Genomic DNA, 16,197 nt, shown 5'->3' with positions numbered 1-16,197 from the left:
ATTTCTGGGTCTTTTATACCTACTTTTTATTTACATATGACATATTATCACTTTTTCAATAGATTTTAAACAATTAATGAAGAATAGATTTTAAAAAATAAAAACTAATGAAGTGTATGAATATTTTACTTTATTTTCGCGCCAAATCGCAATGTTTTGTCCGATTAGACCGACTCGGTATCACCCATGCTGACACAATTTACACGTACAGTGCGACGTTGCCAACTCATATGAGCTATCCTTCTTACTCATGCAGTGGTTTCGGGAAATGAACAAAGATAACACACATAGTATAAGAGTGGCAACAACTCAAAGCAAGCTGTAGTTCCGTCCAGTGTAATAATTGGTCTGAGGACGAATTATAGTTTTAATACTAAGCAACATAACACTAGTTATTTATGCAAGTGTTGTGTAATAAGGGGTATGAAAGCACGAATGTGGGTTTATCACTCATGTGATAATAGTATCACATGAGTGTTTAATACCTAATTATTAACAGCATACAAGACTTTATCTACACCCATAATATGAATCCTCTATAAAAGATTCTGAAACAGTTAGCTTACTGCTTACATTAAAAAAGTCAAAACCATAATATCATCCAAAAGAGTGTTATTATGAAAAGGGATGAAATAATGTTGTACTGAATTTCATTACAACACTACTTTGGATGACGTAATGGTTATTAGGACATTCAGTGTTTTAATGTTGGCAATAAGCTGACTGATTTAGAATCATTAATAGAGGATTTAAAGCATGGGTCTAGATAAAGTAGTTTTACCATCCTTGTAAATTTGTTTGCAGCCGGAGAAAAGGTGAAGATAGAGCGCATGAAACGCGAAGAGATCATCAATTGCCACTGCGGGTTCCGCGAGGAGGACGGCCTCATGGTGCAGTGCGAGCTGTGTCTGTGCTGGCAACACGCGCTCTGTCACAACATACAGAGGGAGGCCGAGGTACACACACTATTGTATTCTTCTTAGTAGGACACTCTTGTCAGAGTGGTCGTGGTTGCGCTGACGAGGTACATGGTGGAGTGTTCGGTGGGTCAACATCCTTTCTGAGGGTAGATCTCACTATTGTATATTTGTAATTATATTCAATACAGTTGTTAAACATGGCGTACTTTCTGCTATATAAAGCTTATATAATTTTATACATCCAGATGGAGCCTATTGCTGATAGACAACCGATAAGAACAGGCTAGGCTTAGTGTGCGTGACAAGCTAGGTCTTACACTCGCGACTTATATGTCACTTTGTGTTGGTGCGCGTTCACTGCTCAAAATAGAGGTTAAAAGTCAACCTCAATTTTTTTCGACGTTTTCACAGCTGTCACAGTCTATCTAGACGCATAAATGATGCATCTTTCTTTTAAGACGTGGATCATTACTTTAACAGTGTAGTTTTAAAGGAGACGGATACCCTTTCATACATTATTGGGCCAAGATGTAAAAGGATGAAATAATAAGTGTCACTAAATAGCTTATAAATTAAAATAGCATCAATGAAAATTTGAGGATTTTTGGCAATCTGAAAGCTGAGTTATAGGAGGTTTTGTAAAATTGAGGTTATGCAGTATATCGGCAACAACCTATATTAAAACAGCAGATTTTTGAAATGCGATTGTTATTTTGCTGTATGATAATGATTCTACAAGTTCTGCAATATCAGAAGTCAAATAGAAAGAAGGAAAATATCAATAAAACACGATTTTCTGGTGTAGACGAGCCAGTGCCAAAGCAAAGTTTGTACAATAAATTTACATTTTACAAACAGAAAACTTTGTGCAATATTTATTTTTATGCATTTAGGCCTAGCACGCACTGCGAATAAAAAATCCGCCCGGAGTTTTCTTGTGGATAAAAATCCGCCTACTGAATCTCACCTAGCACGCACTGCGGTAAAAATTCCGCGCGATTTTATTCAGTCTGTACTCAATTCACAGCCGCGACGCACGTATGGATAATAGAACAAAAGATTTACCTTTTATTACGCCGTTAAAGGCGTATGAAAATGGAAACGGCGCCTATTTCTGCCGTGAAGCAGTAATAAGTGAAGTAAACATTACTGTGTTTCGGTCTGAAGAGCGCCGTAGCTAGTGAAATTACTGGGCAAATGAGACTTAACATCTTATGTCTCAAGGTGACGAGCGCAATTGTAGTGTCGCTCAGAAATTTTGGATTTTCAAGCATCTTGAGCGGCACTGCATTGTAATGGGAAGGGCGTATCATTTATTAATTACCATTTTTTTATGGAATAGGAGGACAAACGAGCGTACCCGTCACCTGGTGTTAAGTGATCACCGCCGCCCACAATCTCTTGCAACACCAGAGGAATCACAGGAGCGTTGCCGGCCTTTAAATCTATATAATATAATAATCTAACCATCTGAACGTCCTGCTCGTCTCGTCCCTTATTTTCATAAAAAGACCGATCAAAGGATTTTTCTGTTAAATATAAAGCCTCGCGAGAGCACCAAAGATATTTTTTAGGTATTTTAATATGACATAAAATACTTTCGATAATTTACTACGTATAGTTATACATTACCATTATTTCGCATTAAATTTGTCCCACAAGGGAGGTCTCATATAAATTACAGTTATTAATTCTTCAACATCAAAATCATTTTGTGGCTCTATCGATATTGACGCCGAAGACGAAGAGCACGACATCTTTCTTTCAAATGCGTTGAGCAACTAAGTCTAAACAGTCACGCCCCGCGCTTTGTGTTTTTTCTTACCGCAATGCGGTCGGCTACATACAACTCCATAGTTCACAGCATTTCGCGCGGAAAAAAATCCGCACCGCAACTCCGGATTGTTTGCGGTAAAATATTCGCGCGAATTTTTTTCCGCAAGTGCGTGCAGCTTCATACAATTTCATATGTCACAGAATTTTGCGGTAAAAATCGCGCGAATCAAATTAGCAGTGCGTGCTAGCACATACTATACTTACTTATAATTTTAAAATGATATTTTAGTATATTTCAACACGCACAATGGAAAAGGGTATTATTTTTAGTTGGCAACACCATTGTTTAAATTTTTGATCTCGAATAACATTTCCGACTATAGTGATTTTTGTTTTGCACACTGCAGCAAAGCGATGATGTGACGTCATCAACGTCAGGTCTAGAGATTATGTAACCGGGTTATCTTAGAAGAAAAGAACACTTTGTCATTCGCTCGACGTTGTTCTTTATAAGGCTTAACACGAACCTTTCATATCCAAATCCGGTGTTTTTTATTGAGTGTGAATTCTGCTAAGTTTTATTTTTAATCAGTTCGACACGTGTTTCGCCCCTACAGGAGGCATCCTCAGGAGATGTTGACTTGCAGAACTCTGGCACGAGACTGTGTTTAGCTAATTAAAAAAACACCAACACTTCTTCACTATTTATAATACATCACACATAGAAGGAGAATATAAAACATAAAGCACTTAAACCAACACTGATAATATGTTATTCTACATTAATCACACTATAGAATACTTTACTTGGTTTGGACATGTCGAGAGAATGAATGAAAGTGTTGGAAGGGGTAGACCTAGGCGGACGTTTCAAGATCAAATCAGGGACGTCCTGAAAAAAGGCCAGGTCAAGAGTACCGTAAACCGGAGAGCATATATGAAACAAGTATGTAAGGATCGTAGCAAGTGGAAAGAAGTGGTCTCTGCCTACTCCTACGGGAAAGACGCGTGCTTTTATGTATGTATGTATGTACAATACTTTAGAAATTAATAAACAAGATTATTAATAAGAAATTACTGTTGAGAGATGCGTGAGCTTATACTTGCAATGGTAAAAATCGAATGACATTCAAGTACTTAGTTAGATCATATCACTAAAAAATTTTTTACCTACCCGCAGAATTTCAGATTATTTGGTTGCAGTATGCATTCTATGCGTATACCGCGACTCTGTCATAAATAATAAATATTATAATTATGTTGTATGAGTGTAATGAATGTCAGAATTTTCTGTTTAAGTCTGATGCCTGATTGAGTTATGTTTAAATGGATATAAATATGAAATAAAATATTTACATTTTTGTTTTGTGTACTTAGTATAAACATATGATAAAATAACTAAAATATAATATATAAAAATAATAATATATAATATATATATATATATATATATATATATATATATATATATATAAAATAACTAAAAAGAATTTTAACAAAAAAACAACCGACTTCAAAAACACTATTCCAAAACAATAGATATAATATGCACTTAAAAGTATAAAAATAATTGCGTATTTTTATACAATAAAATTAAATAATCTAATTCTAGTTACGATGATTGTCATTTTTGGAATCTAGTTCTCTTTCGCCACACAAGCACCAGCTTTCAAATAAAAAAAGAATTATCAAGTTCGGTTCACCCAGTCGAAAGTTTTGAGGTAACAAACATAGAAAAAATAAAAAAATCACACTGACGAATTGAGAACCCCCTCCTTTTTTGAAGTCGGTTAAAAATAATGTGTGTTAGCCGAACTGTGGACACACACGCAAAAACACGTGTCAAATTGATGAAAGACAAAATTTGCGGAACTTACACTCAATAAAAATCACATTGGGGTAGTTATGGATTTCCGAAAAATAACTAATTTTTTTTCGAACGATTCAGGTACCGGAGAAGTACACGTGCAGCATCTGCCTGAACCCGCGGCGCGGGCGGCGCTCCCAGCGGTTCGTGCACGACCAGGACCGGCTGTACGAGGGGCTGCTGCCCGGCGCCGCGCCCAGCGACTCGGCGCGCCGCTCGCACGAGCTGTCCGCCAACCTGCTGCGGCTGCAGGACGCGCTGCACGCCTGCCGGCTGAAGTACTACGTGGCCAGGTGAGTCGACCCGGCCGGCGGCCAATAGAGCCGCTCGAGCTCGTCACCTTGAGACATAAGACGTTAAGTCTCATTTGCCCAGTAATTTCACTAGCTACGGCGCTGTTAAGCTAAATATCAGAGATTATAATAAAAACCATAGAATAATAAAGCTCAGAACGATGCAGATGGTTTCATTCATAGTTCCTGTCAATATAGAAGTAAAAATATAACTATATTAATAGTGATGATATCATTAGAGCTTTTAAACTTATTAATGTTAAGAAATCAACAGACCTCTGGGACATTTCTATTACCGTTATAAAACCAATTATTGATATAATTGCACCCGAACTTGCATTAATTTTGAATGAATGTATAGACTGTGGTGTGTTCCCTGATTTAATGAAACACAGTAAAATAACTCCACTTTTCAAATCAGGTAGATGTTCTGACCCTGGTAATTTTAGACCTGTCTCTGTATTACCAACATTTAGTAAAATTTTCGAAAAAATAATTTTAAATCAATTGTAAAGGCACTTTAATTCGCATAATTTATTGCATTGTAAACAGTTCGGTTTTTCTAGGGGTAATTCAACTATTGACGCTGGTGTCGAGTTGATATCACACATTTTTGATGCCTGGGAAGAATCGCACGACGCTCTGGGCGTTCTCTGTGATTTGTCCAGGGCATTTGACTGTGTACACCATGACACATTGATCAGGAAACTACACCACTATGGTATTAGGGGTGTTGCTTTAGATTTTCTCTCTTCTTATTTGAGTGATAAAAGTCCAAAGAGTGTACGTGAATGGAAAGCGTTCCCCAGGATCAGCAGTTACTTTAGGTGTGCCACAAGGCTCAATACTTGGACCGTTTTCATTCTTAGTATACATAAATGATCTACCCCATTTTGTGAGGGACGTGTTGTTTGCACACGAAACATAGCGACAACAAAACGTTTTCGACGATGTAAACAATGCAATCTCGAAGGTAGTAAAGTGGTTTTATATTAATAATCTTCTACTTAATGAGAATAAAACAAAGTGTATTAGATTTATCCTACCAAATGTGAAACAAGTAAAAGCTAATATTATAATTAAAAACGACGAATTAGCTCTCGTGGACACCACTGTATTTCTAGGTATAACCCTCGATAATAAGCTTCAATGGAGCCCTCATATTGCTACATTATCGTAAGCCTACACCTTCCTTAAAGGCCGGCAACGCTCCTGTGATTCCTCTGGTGTTGCAAGAGATTGTGGGCGGCGGTGATCACTTAACAACAGGTGACCCGTACGCTCGTTTGTCCTCCTATTCCATAAAAAAAAACATATCGAAGAAGCTCAGTTCTGCAGCATACGCAGTCAAAAAGATCCGTCTCTATACAAATGTAGCCACAGCTAGAAGAGTCCATTTCAGCTACTTTCACAGCATTATGTCTTATGGTATACTGCTGTGGGGAAGTTCTGCAGATATTAACACCATCTTTGTGCTGCAGAAGAGGGCTGTTCGTGCAATTTACAATATGGGTCCCAAAGAATCACTCCGTGAAAAATTTAAAGAGATAAGTATTATGACCGTCACTTGTCAATATATTTATGAAAATCTGATGTATGTGCACAGGAATATTAACTTGCTTAAGAAAAATAGCGATAGTCATAAGTTTAATACTAGGAATAAAGATAAGCTTGCTGTTACCACTACCAGGCTCCATAAAGTTGATAAATCATTTAATAAAACAAAATATGTATTATAATTTTCTAGAGTATAAGTATATGTATTATTTTTACAAACTACATTATGTAGCTCTTATTATTATAAGAAACCTTAAATTGACGGTTCAAAATGTTCAAATACGATTTCAATGAATAAAGATATTTTCACTTGACTTGACTTAACACGTGAGCATTACGTACTTACATTCGCCGACACGCACACAGACAGCCAAATCAGTAAATTGTAAGAAATACTAGATTATATGTAATTTAATAAAAACATCACGTATTTATTATTATTGTTGCAACAATTTTTTAAGTGTAAGGAAAGAAGTTCTTTAGAATCGTTGTTTTATTAAACTCGATGAAACAAAAAAGCGAAACGATAGAGGCGCGTTCACAGCTATATCCGAGGTTTTCTAGGGTGCAGAGATCGAATTTGGGATAATTTTTGAAATCCAAGATGGCCGCCATGCAAAATTATGATTTCAACAAAATTGATATCGAATCCGAGGTTCTCGAGGGTGTAGAGAAGGATTTTGTGATTATTTTTGAAATCCAACATGGCCGCCGTGCAAAATTATGACTTCAACAATATGGATATTGTATCCGAGGTTCTCAAGGGTGTAGATAACGAATTTGGGATCATTTTTGAAATCCAAGATGGCCGTTATGCAAAATTATGATTTCAACAATATGGATATCGTATCCGAGGTTCTCAAGGGTGCAGAGAACGAATTTGGGATCATTTTTTAAATACAAGAAGTTCTGAAAGTATGAGGGATAGGTCATTTAGAATTATATCTAGAAAAACATTTCTCAAGGATGCATTAGCACATGGTATTAGTAAATGAAAAACAGTTGATATTTATGAAATTTTGAGGAAAGATCCCTACAGAGAAAGAAAAATATACCTTTGCCGTTACCAGGTTATGGCACTGCCGCTAAAAGACAGTACCCACACTCACATATTTTTCCTAAATATCTTTTCAAATCTAAACCTTTTTTTTTATTTATCACGAGGGGTTTTTGGATTTTGTTCCGCTAAGGGGGGAAGCTTCGATACGCATGACGTATGGACACGCACGTCACTTACAAAGTATGGTGTATTAAAGTAAAGTTCCTTTACAAGCTTCATCTTACAAATAAAAGTATATAATTATTATATATCAGCGTTTGCCAATATCAATAAAATGCCAAAATTAGCTTATCATAATAAATTTAAATGTGTTAAACCAACATCTTTGTTTTGTAGTAAGAAAAATCACCCTAAGCTGTATCTGTGGGCGAAAGACTGGGATAGCACGGAGCTGAATTTGACTAAGGACAGACTGAACTCGGATTATTCAGACTTGAACGTGATTATAAACAACATCGGCAAGGAGAACATGCCGCTGAAGACCGGCTTCGACCACGAGGACCTGCCCCTCACCACGGAGCTGGAGAGAATGTCCAATGGCCAAGGTAACTACTTCTCTAATATTGATTTACCAAATGATTTGTGCCCATGATCGTACTTTAATTATTTTTTTTAGTAAATCTGATTCCCCACGTTGTATACTTATTATGTATAGATATGTTATAATAAAATCGTAACAAAGTAGACACTGTACATCGAATGTTTTTTTTAATTATAATTCTTGCAGTGTGTTCTACTACTGTGTATATATTTGGGTTTATAAATGATCTTGAGCGGCACTGCATTGTAATGGATAGGGTATATCAATTACCTTCAGCTGAACGTCCTGCTCGTGTCGTTCCTTATTTTCATTTAAAAAAAAAGGCTATTTCGGTCGACGGATCATCCTAGCTATCCAACGCGGAAATGCTGCCAGTTTCCTAGGTACAATTCTCCGTAATGATAGTTTATTTTAATGTAATCATTTAGTATCGTAAATATAATAATTAGATTTGTTTTGCTTGAATAAATATAATATTATAGACATACTTAGACATGCAAAGATCCATATGATGCGGGAACAAACATCCATATTCATCATATAAATATGTTTGTACCTAACGGGATTTGAACCCGAGAAGTAGACAGTCAGCAGCGTCACAAACCACTGGGCGGTATATTGGTTGTCATAGTCAATGTTAAGTCATATAAAGTTTATTTAATTAGGTTTAAACTAAGCGCTTTTGAATCGTCACTATAATATAAATAACAAATGAGCTTGTAAGGTGTCGCATCCAATATACTTAGGAGTGGTGTTTAAATAATATCAAATATGCCTTTAGAGATTGAATTAATTGTTTGTGTAAGGTCGCTTTGTGAATATTATGATCGTTATTTACCACTTTGGAAGTGTCTCTCGCGCAAACTATTCAGTTTAGAAAAAAAATATATTAGAAACCTCTATATCATTTTTGAAGACCTATCCATAGATTCACACGTATGGGTTTGATGAAAAAAAATTTGAGTTTCAGTTCTAAGTAAGGGGAATCTCGAACAGTTATTTTTCTATTTTTTTTTTGTGAAAATGTTAATGCGGTTCACAGAATAAGTCTACTTACCAAGTTTCAACAGTATAGTTCTTATAGTTTTGGAAAAAAGTGGCTGTGACATACACGGATAGTCAGACAGACATGACGAATCTATAAGGGTTTTTTTTTTTATTAAAATACGGGACGAGACGAGCAGGACGTTCAGATGATGGTAATTGATACGCCCTGCCCATTACAATGCAGTGCCGCTCAGGATTCTTGAAAAGCCCAAAAATTTTGAGCGGCACTACAATTGCGCTCGTCACGTTGAGACATAAGATGTTAAGTCTCGTTTGCCCAGTAATTTCACTAGCTACGGCGCCCTTCAGACCGAAACACAGTAATGTTTACACATTACTGCTTCACGGTAGAAATAGGCGCTGTTGTGGTACCCATAATCTAGCCGGCATCCTGTGCAAAGGAGCCTCCTACTGGTAAGGGTTCCGGTTTTTGCCATTTGGCTACGAAACCCTAATAAGAGTATATGTAATAGAATGTGACAATATTGTTGAAGGTGTGTGCGGGCCGCAGCCCGAGGCAGCCATAGAGAACAGCGCGTGTCGCGAGCGACTGCTGCAGCACGTGCAGCGCTGTCAGGCCCTCGTCGACGCCAGGCTCGACTCCATCGAGGCGCAGGTCGCGGGTAAGACACACTCACACACACTCACACCTCTCACTGAGCACGCCACGTATGTCTCATGGGCACGTTATCGACCCAATAAAATGTAACAACAGTAATTGCGGAACTAAATTTCTCCCGCAATTACAAGTCTTGTGTAGTTCGCGAACGAACTCGTTCGAAAGAGCGCTCCCACAGGCGAACCGGTTACCAGAACCCTCGCTCCTTCATTCAAAATCGATCCTACGGATGCTACATATTAGTGATCTGTGCTACGGATCCTTTTTCGAATTCCAATACTGTTATGTGCTTCGCAAACTCTATTGCTTATTATTGTCTTGCGCAGGCTCAATATACAAAATATTCTGCGCATAGTTGTCAGTAGGTACCTTATTATGTTCACTAACTATAAGTTTTAGTTCGCATCTGGGGACTTCACTGTAATTCGCAGTTCTTTAGTAAACTACCGGAAAAGCGGGATCAGTCGAACGATCAGTATCGGATGCGAGAAACGAACCAAAAGATCGAACTAGTTCGTTGTTAACGAGCTGCGAACTTAACTGACCGCTCCCAGTCGCTAACTATTGTGCGCAACCCTACCGGAGAAATAGATGTGGGACTAGCGTATAGGTGACCTGACGACTCGATAATTAAATTTTGATTTGTCAATGTGTGCATTAGCTAGTGGTTTGATATTCAAAATACTAACTGACTGTTTACTAACAGCAACAGAGTCTACCTAGACGTATTAATTATATAAGAAATTACCAAAAGAAATAAAAGAGGAGACAGTGTTAAATAGATTTAAATTATTAACACTGTTCAATAATATACTTTTTACTCAATACACGAATATTACCAAACGAAGTGGTAACTGGCACCAAAAATATTTTTAATATTATAATTTTTGTGACTATTTTACTAGATTATCCCTTAACATTTTATTAATTATTATAATTGTATATTGTAGGGTCTTTTAGGTATGGCTTTAAGGTGGCCAATTTGAATGTACCTGATATTGATTTATGATATATTATAATTATAAATGTTTCCTGCAAATAAAGGACTTTGACTTTCAGAATTAGAATCTCAAGACCCGTCATTTGAAGACGACGAAACCGCGGACTTTTATCCCCGAACGAAGCAAACTATACAGATGCTGATGAGAGATCTCGATACTATGGAGGAGCTCGCCGTCATAACGTAGAGCGGTGTGACGTCACTGACATCTGTAGAGCGGACTTAGACCACCGTAACGACGACTTAGGAGAAACTCAGACTACAATAAACCACTCCTCGGGAGGCTCCTTTGCATAAGATGCCGGCTAGATTATAGGTACAACAACGGCGCCTATTTCTACCGTGAAGCAGTAATGTGAAAGCATTACTGTGTTTTTGTCTGAAAGGCGCCGTAGCTAGTGAAATAACCTGGCAAACAACTTATGTCTCAAGGTGACGAGCGCAATTGCGATGCCGCTCAGAATTTTTGGGTTTATCAATAATCCTGAGTGGCACTGCATTGTAATGGGCAGTATCAATTACATGAGCTCAACGTCCCGCTCGTCTCGTCCCTTATTTTCATAAAAAAAAGCCGAACAAAAAGCAGATCTACAATTCCTTGCGTCAGTACAACAGCTGTAGTTCGACGATTTAAAACTCCCGTATTAATACAACTGTCTGCTGTCACGCATCTAAAAATGCGTTCCGTTTCTCACACCAAATAAGTTAAGTCCGCATTACGCATAAATCAGTCATGGAATTCGACTTTTTTCAATAAAACGAATAATAAAATAAGTTTTGGATACTGTTATAATTTAGAACTATACTTTGTATAATAAAAGATTGTTTAATAATAATCGACAATGTACTGTAATTTATAAATATCGCCCGCTAGACTACTATTGGGCTGTCTTATCTTTAGCTCAGCATAATCTCAGCTGTCAAATGACTCTATATACCAAATAAAAGATTACGATAAGCTATACGTAGGTAAGTAGAGTCTGAGTACGATCTATAGATCGCAAATAATAAATTATAATCGACAATATTTCTTTTGAAATAGAAAATTGACTAAAAATGAGCCTTAAACAGTGTATGACCATGAAATTTGATTTCAATTTATACATTTCGGTCAATGTATTTAATTTATCCATATAATGTTGTGTTACTTTTTAGTGATTTATGTTCTCAGTGATGTAATATTAATTGTTAGTTGTAAATATTATAGTTTTTAAAGAATAGATGTATAATAAAGTATTGCATATTTTTTTGCTTTTAATTTTATAGTAGTTCTAGTGTAAGATACCTTAGATCAAACCTTTTTTTTATTCATGATCTCTCTCCCTCTTGAGGGATGTCCCCAATGGAGATGTTTTACGGAATAGGAGGGCAAATAAGCCTAGAGGTCATTAATTCATGGTAAGTGATGATTGCTGCCAACAATATTGAGAGGAATCTCAGGAGCATTGTCGGCCTTTTACAGCCTAGCGAAACTAAATTCATTCACTAGATTATATGAAATGTACATTCCTTGGATATATTCATAGATGAAGGCCATAATCTTGTACAAAATGAAGATAGCCGAAATCCACCACGATTTAAGTAACTGTTCGCTTTCAAACTTGGCGGATTATACTTCATACGCCATATTGTAATTACTATTACAATATGTCAAACCTCACTGTATGTTTTAAACTAAACTAAATTTAAATTTTTACTTAGGCAGTCCCGCCTCTTATTACATAGTATTTACATCATCTTTGGCCGTATAGGGAGGTAAACACATTTTTTTAAGTAAGTCTTTAATTGATGGTAAGTGATCATTGCTGCCAACAATCTTGCGACAAATCACATGAGCATTGCCGGCTTTGTTACCATTGTCATATAGTAGCAGAAACACCACCAGGATGTTATTTGGTATGTGGAAGAAAGCATAGTGTTCACAGTATATAATAATCCAGTTACTGGAACTATTTTGGATAAAAAAAAAATTGAATTTTGTAGTAACTACTTGGAAATAAAAAAAACATTTTGTATTTAAATATATTTATGTAAAAATGCATATTTAATCTTCATAGAACTTGGGCAGTTGGTCTCCCAGAACTACAGATCTTTCTACACCAGACTCAGAGATAACACCAAGCCGCACCACACCACCAGATGAGCCATCTCGAAGCATCGCCAAAGTGAGTGTATTAGTGACGAACTTCTTAGCTTCCTCCTTTGACATGTTTGGTTTGAAGTTGGCATCAACGTAACCATAGACATAACTTGACCCAGACCCTCCAATTGAAACTGCCTGGCGCTGCACCATTCCACCAATGGGCACTGAATAGATTTGACCTGCAAACCATATATCACATTTTGCTATGAAAAACAAGTTTTTTTATATGTCAGGACAAAGAATAAAGGTAGACTATTAGATCATAATATTTTATAAGTCTAGATAGACAGTCACAGTTTTGAAAACGTTGAAAAGAAAAATTTAGGTTGTAACCTCTATTTTGAGCAATGCACACACACTAACACTAAGTGACATACAAATCATGAGTGTAAGATTTAGCTTGTCACACTAAAGTAATAAACCTGGTTGTTTTCAATGGTTGTCTAGCAGCAACAAATTCTATCTAGACATATAAATTATCTAAGATTATGTGCAATACCTTCCCCATATTTGGGAAGTATCCAGTATCCTATCTTAAGATAGGTGTACAAAAATTATTTCTTTAGTATATCACTGATATTGATCTTACCTCCTTTCTTTTTATCCCACCCTGCTACCAAGATTCCAGCAACAAGGGAGTCTCTGTAATTATAACACAGCTCTCGGAATATGGCTGCTGCGGTTTGAACTAGAGGAGGCTCTCCCAGTTCCATCTTGTGGAAATCTAAAACAAGATATATAATCATACAAATTATTTAAGTTTTCTTTAGTGTTAATTCCGCCAATATTTGTCTTTAAAACAATTCGACACGTGTTTCGCCTCTACACGAGGCATCCTCAGGACGTGTTGTCTCGCCAAAATCTGGCACGAGACTGGCGAGACAACACGTCCTGAGGATGCCTCGTGATGCGAAACATGTGTCAAATTGTTTTAAAGACAAATATTGGCGGAATTAACACTAAAGAAAACTTAAATAATTTGTATAATTATGGATTTCCGCAAAGTAACGCCTTATTCAATAAAAAGATATATAATCATTATAACAGAAATAGTAATGTGATTACAGGACCATAGTTTCTATTAAATGTGTTTAAATATCTTAACTTTGAACTGGATTTGATGAGAGAAAACAGGCTCTCAGGACTTGACTTGAATAAATTACAAAACAAATATTTAATCAAATCAAATCAAGTCATTTAATTGCATAGATTGAGTGGGTACATTGGTTTTACATTATAATCATAGATGCTAACAATCTGCCGGGTAGGCATGCAAAAATAAGTTTAAGTAATGAACATTTTAAATGAAAATGGTGGGAAAAATGGAAAAAAATACATAATTTATACTGCGTTATAAGTGTATGAAACTTAATTTTGAATGAGTATTATTCACTATGGGTTAAGTATGTATAGATAAATTAAGAAACTCGAGAACATGTAAACAGATTATTGTTGATATTATTACCAGGGTGGTAATATGCATGTACCACAGTAGTTTTACTTTCTGTATAAGGTTAAGCTAAAATAGAAAGCATTTTTATTTTCCGAAATGTTTCCAAGGTGTAAATAATTTAAGCACAATGATTGCAGTCAGAGGATATATTTATACAGCATACTGAAGTTTATTGGAGAAACAGAGGAGTTAATAAAAAGGGGGCAAATGGGCAAGAGGCTCACATAAAGATCATTCTTCCATTTGTATTATATTATGAAGAGACCATGTGAAGAACCAAGAATATAAAAGAAGTTGCATAAAAGTGTCAGGATCACAATTCCAATTGGCGGTCTGTGATATGACTACCGCTCTGGATGTCCTACACAAATTATAAAAACAGCAATATACATATAGGGACATTATAGGGTACATTATAGGGATTATAAATAATACTCACTAAGATGGTATGTTACAATATCTGCAATAGCTTGAGTATCGGCAGCAGACCCGGAACGACAGCAGTAGATCTGATCAGTGATCTTCGTGAGCTTGTCGGTCACTCTGTTAGCAATGTAAGCACCGGTTGTGGTGCGAGAGTCAGCTCCTATTATAACACCACTGTCATATTCGCAGGCCATGATGGAAGTTCCAGTGCTGTGAGGGGCATTCATCCAGCTCATGCTAGGATCTGTGTAAGTGTTTACTACGCTAGTTGCCATCTTCACTGAAACAAATCATATTAGTGAAAAAGTAAGTTAGTTGGTTTAAAAATATATTATCATGTTTGAAATTCTGTAAGAACGTACATTATTTAAAAGTTTACTAATTTTTACAATATTTGTTAGTATGAAAATTTTGAAAGTCACGATACGATACGGCTTCTTAGCAAATTGCAAACAGTAAAGTCAAAGAGAATATAAACACTACGTTCAAGTAAAGATATTACTTGTAACTTTAATCAGAATGACATTTAGCATTTTTTTTTAATTTCACTCCTTTTTGGAGACTTTGGCTCGCACATTCCATGCATCCGCCAGCTTCAAGTTTTCTTTCATCGATTCACATTGCAAATTTTCTTGTATGTTCTACTTCAAAGTGTTTTTATTTATTTTAAGGTAGGGTTACAAAAATGTACAACACGAGAATTGAAATTTGATATGGTTAAGATAAATGTTCAGGTAAATAAATATATACAAAAAAAAAGAATACATTATTTACAATTTAATATTATTGCTATAAATATGTCTAGAAAGTATACTATACAATATAGGATCAACAGAACTCAGGAGGGTTTTTATAGAAGTGGGGAAAGGGACACGGATTATCGAACTATCTAAAAAGGAAGTTCTGTCATATTTAGGACAGGAAAAGAATAAGTGATCAAGATCCGCAAAGTCTTGTCCGCATTCACATTGTGGACTATCTATAATATGAAACCTTGCAAGGTGGGCCGGACAAGTGGTGTGTCCAAGGCGCATTCTTATCAATATGGTGGTAATGATTTTATCAAGTTTAATGACAGAGAACCATGACTTGTTTGGAATTATTTGTTGAATTTCGCAATAATTTTTGCCTTTAAATTGGCCACTTTCTGCCCAGACTTTACCCCAGGAGGCCCTGAGATATGGACCAGAAAGAACAGCTAAATCATGAGTATATATTTTAAAGGGGATTTTGTCACCACACACCACATTCATTCATTCTTCATTTGCAAGTCTGTCGGCTGTTTCGTTACCTATTATGCCACAGTGGCTAGGTATCTAGAAAAAGTGACTGAAAGACCTTTTGTTAAACACTTGTAAAGTTTACTTCTAATGTATGCTATAATAGGAAAAAATGATTTTGATTTGAAGGGAAATCGCAAAAGAGCCTGTAAAGCACTTTTGGAATCACATAAAATTAAACTATTATTAAGTTTACAAAGTAAAACATATTCTAA

At 36.2% G+C, this 16,197-nt stretch overlaps 2 protein-coding genes across 5 annotated transcripts in view; one reads left to right on the top strand and one right to left on the bottom strand.

The window, feature by feature from the left end:
- The window catches only part of LOC126965840 (uncharacterized), a 29,986-nt gene extending 18,061 nt beyond the window's left edge, over nucleotides 1-11,925 (top strand). For all 3 annotated transcript variants that reach the window (XM_050809603.1, XM_050809602.1, XM_050809601.1), the window contains 5 exons: nucleotides 805-956; nucleotides 4,645-4,856; nucleotides 7,810-8,018; nucleotides 9,556-9,684; nucleotides 10,740-11,925. In XM_050809603.1, the coding sequence (XP_050665560.1) occupies nucleotides 805-956; nucleotides 4,645-4,856; nucleotides 7,810-8,018; nucleotides 9,556-9,684; nucleotides 10,740-10,867 (830 nt within the window). In that variant the 3' untranslated portion in view covers nucleotides 10,868-11,925. The remainder of the gene's footprint in view (nucleotides 1-804; nucleotides 957-4,644; nucleotides 4,857-7,809; nucleotides 8,019-9,555; nucleotides 9,685-10,739) is intronic.
- A 763-nt stretch (nucleotides 11,926-12,688) lies between these two features.
- Nucleotides 12,689-15,224, bottom strand: LOC126965876 (proteasome subunit beta type-6). 2 transcript variants are annotated; one of them, XM_050809648.1, is made up of 4 exons: nucleotides 15,065-15,224; nucleotides 14,716-14,982; nucleotides 13,413-13,547; nucleotides 12,689-13,002 (listed from the first exon to the last, which is right to left on the bottom strand). In XM_050809648.1, the coding sequence occupies exons 2-4, from the start codon at nucleotides 14,975-14,977 to the stop codon at nucleotides 12,725-12,727; spliced, it is 675 nt and encodes a 224-aa protein (XP_050665605.1). In that variant the 5' UTR covers nucleotides 14,978-14,982; nucleotides 15,065-15,224; the 3' UTR covers nucleotides 12,689-12,724. The 2 variants fall into 2 exon arrangements, with proteins under 2 accessions (XP_050665605.1, XP_050665606.1); XM_050809649.1 differs by having other exon boundaries at nucleotides 14,716-14,977; nucleotides 15,065-15,210.
- Nucleotides 15,225-16,197: the final 973 nt, after the last annotated feature.

Source organism: Leptidea sinapis, chromosome 9 (genome assembly GCF_905404315.1).
Source record: "Leptidea sinapis chromosome 9, ilLepSina1.1, whole genome shotgun sequence".
Taxonomy (NCBI): Eukaryota; Metazoa; Arthropoda; class Insecta; order Lepidoptera; family Pieridae; genus Leptidea; species Leptidea sinapis.
Note: the sequence above shows the minus strand (reverse complement) of the source record. Positions and strands in the feature narration are given on the sequence as shown.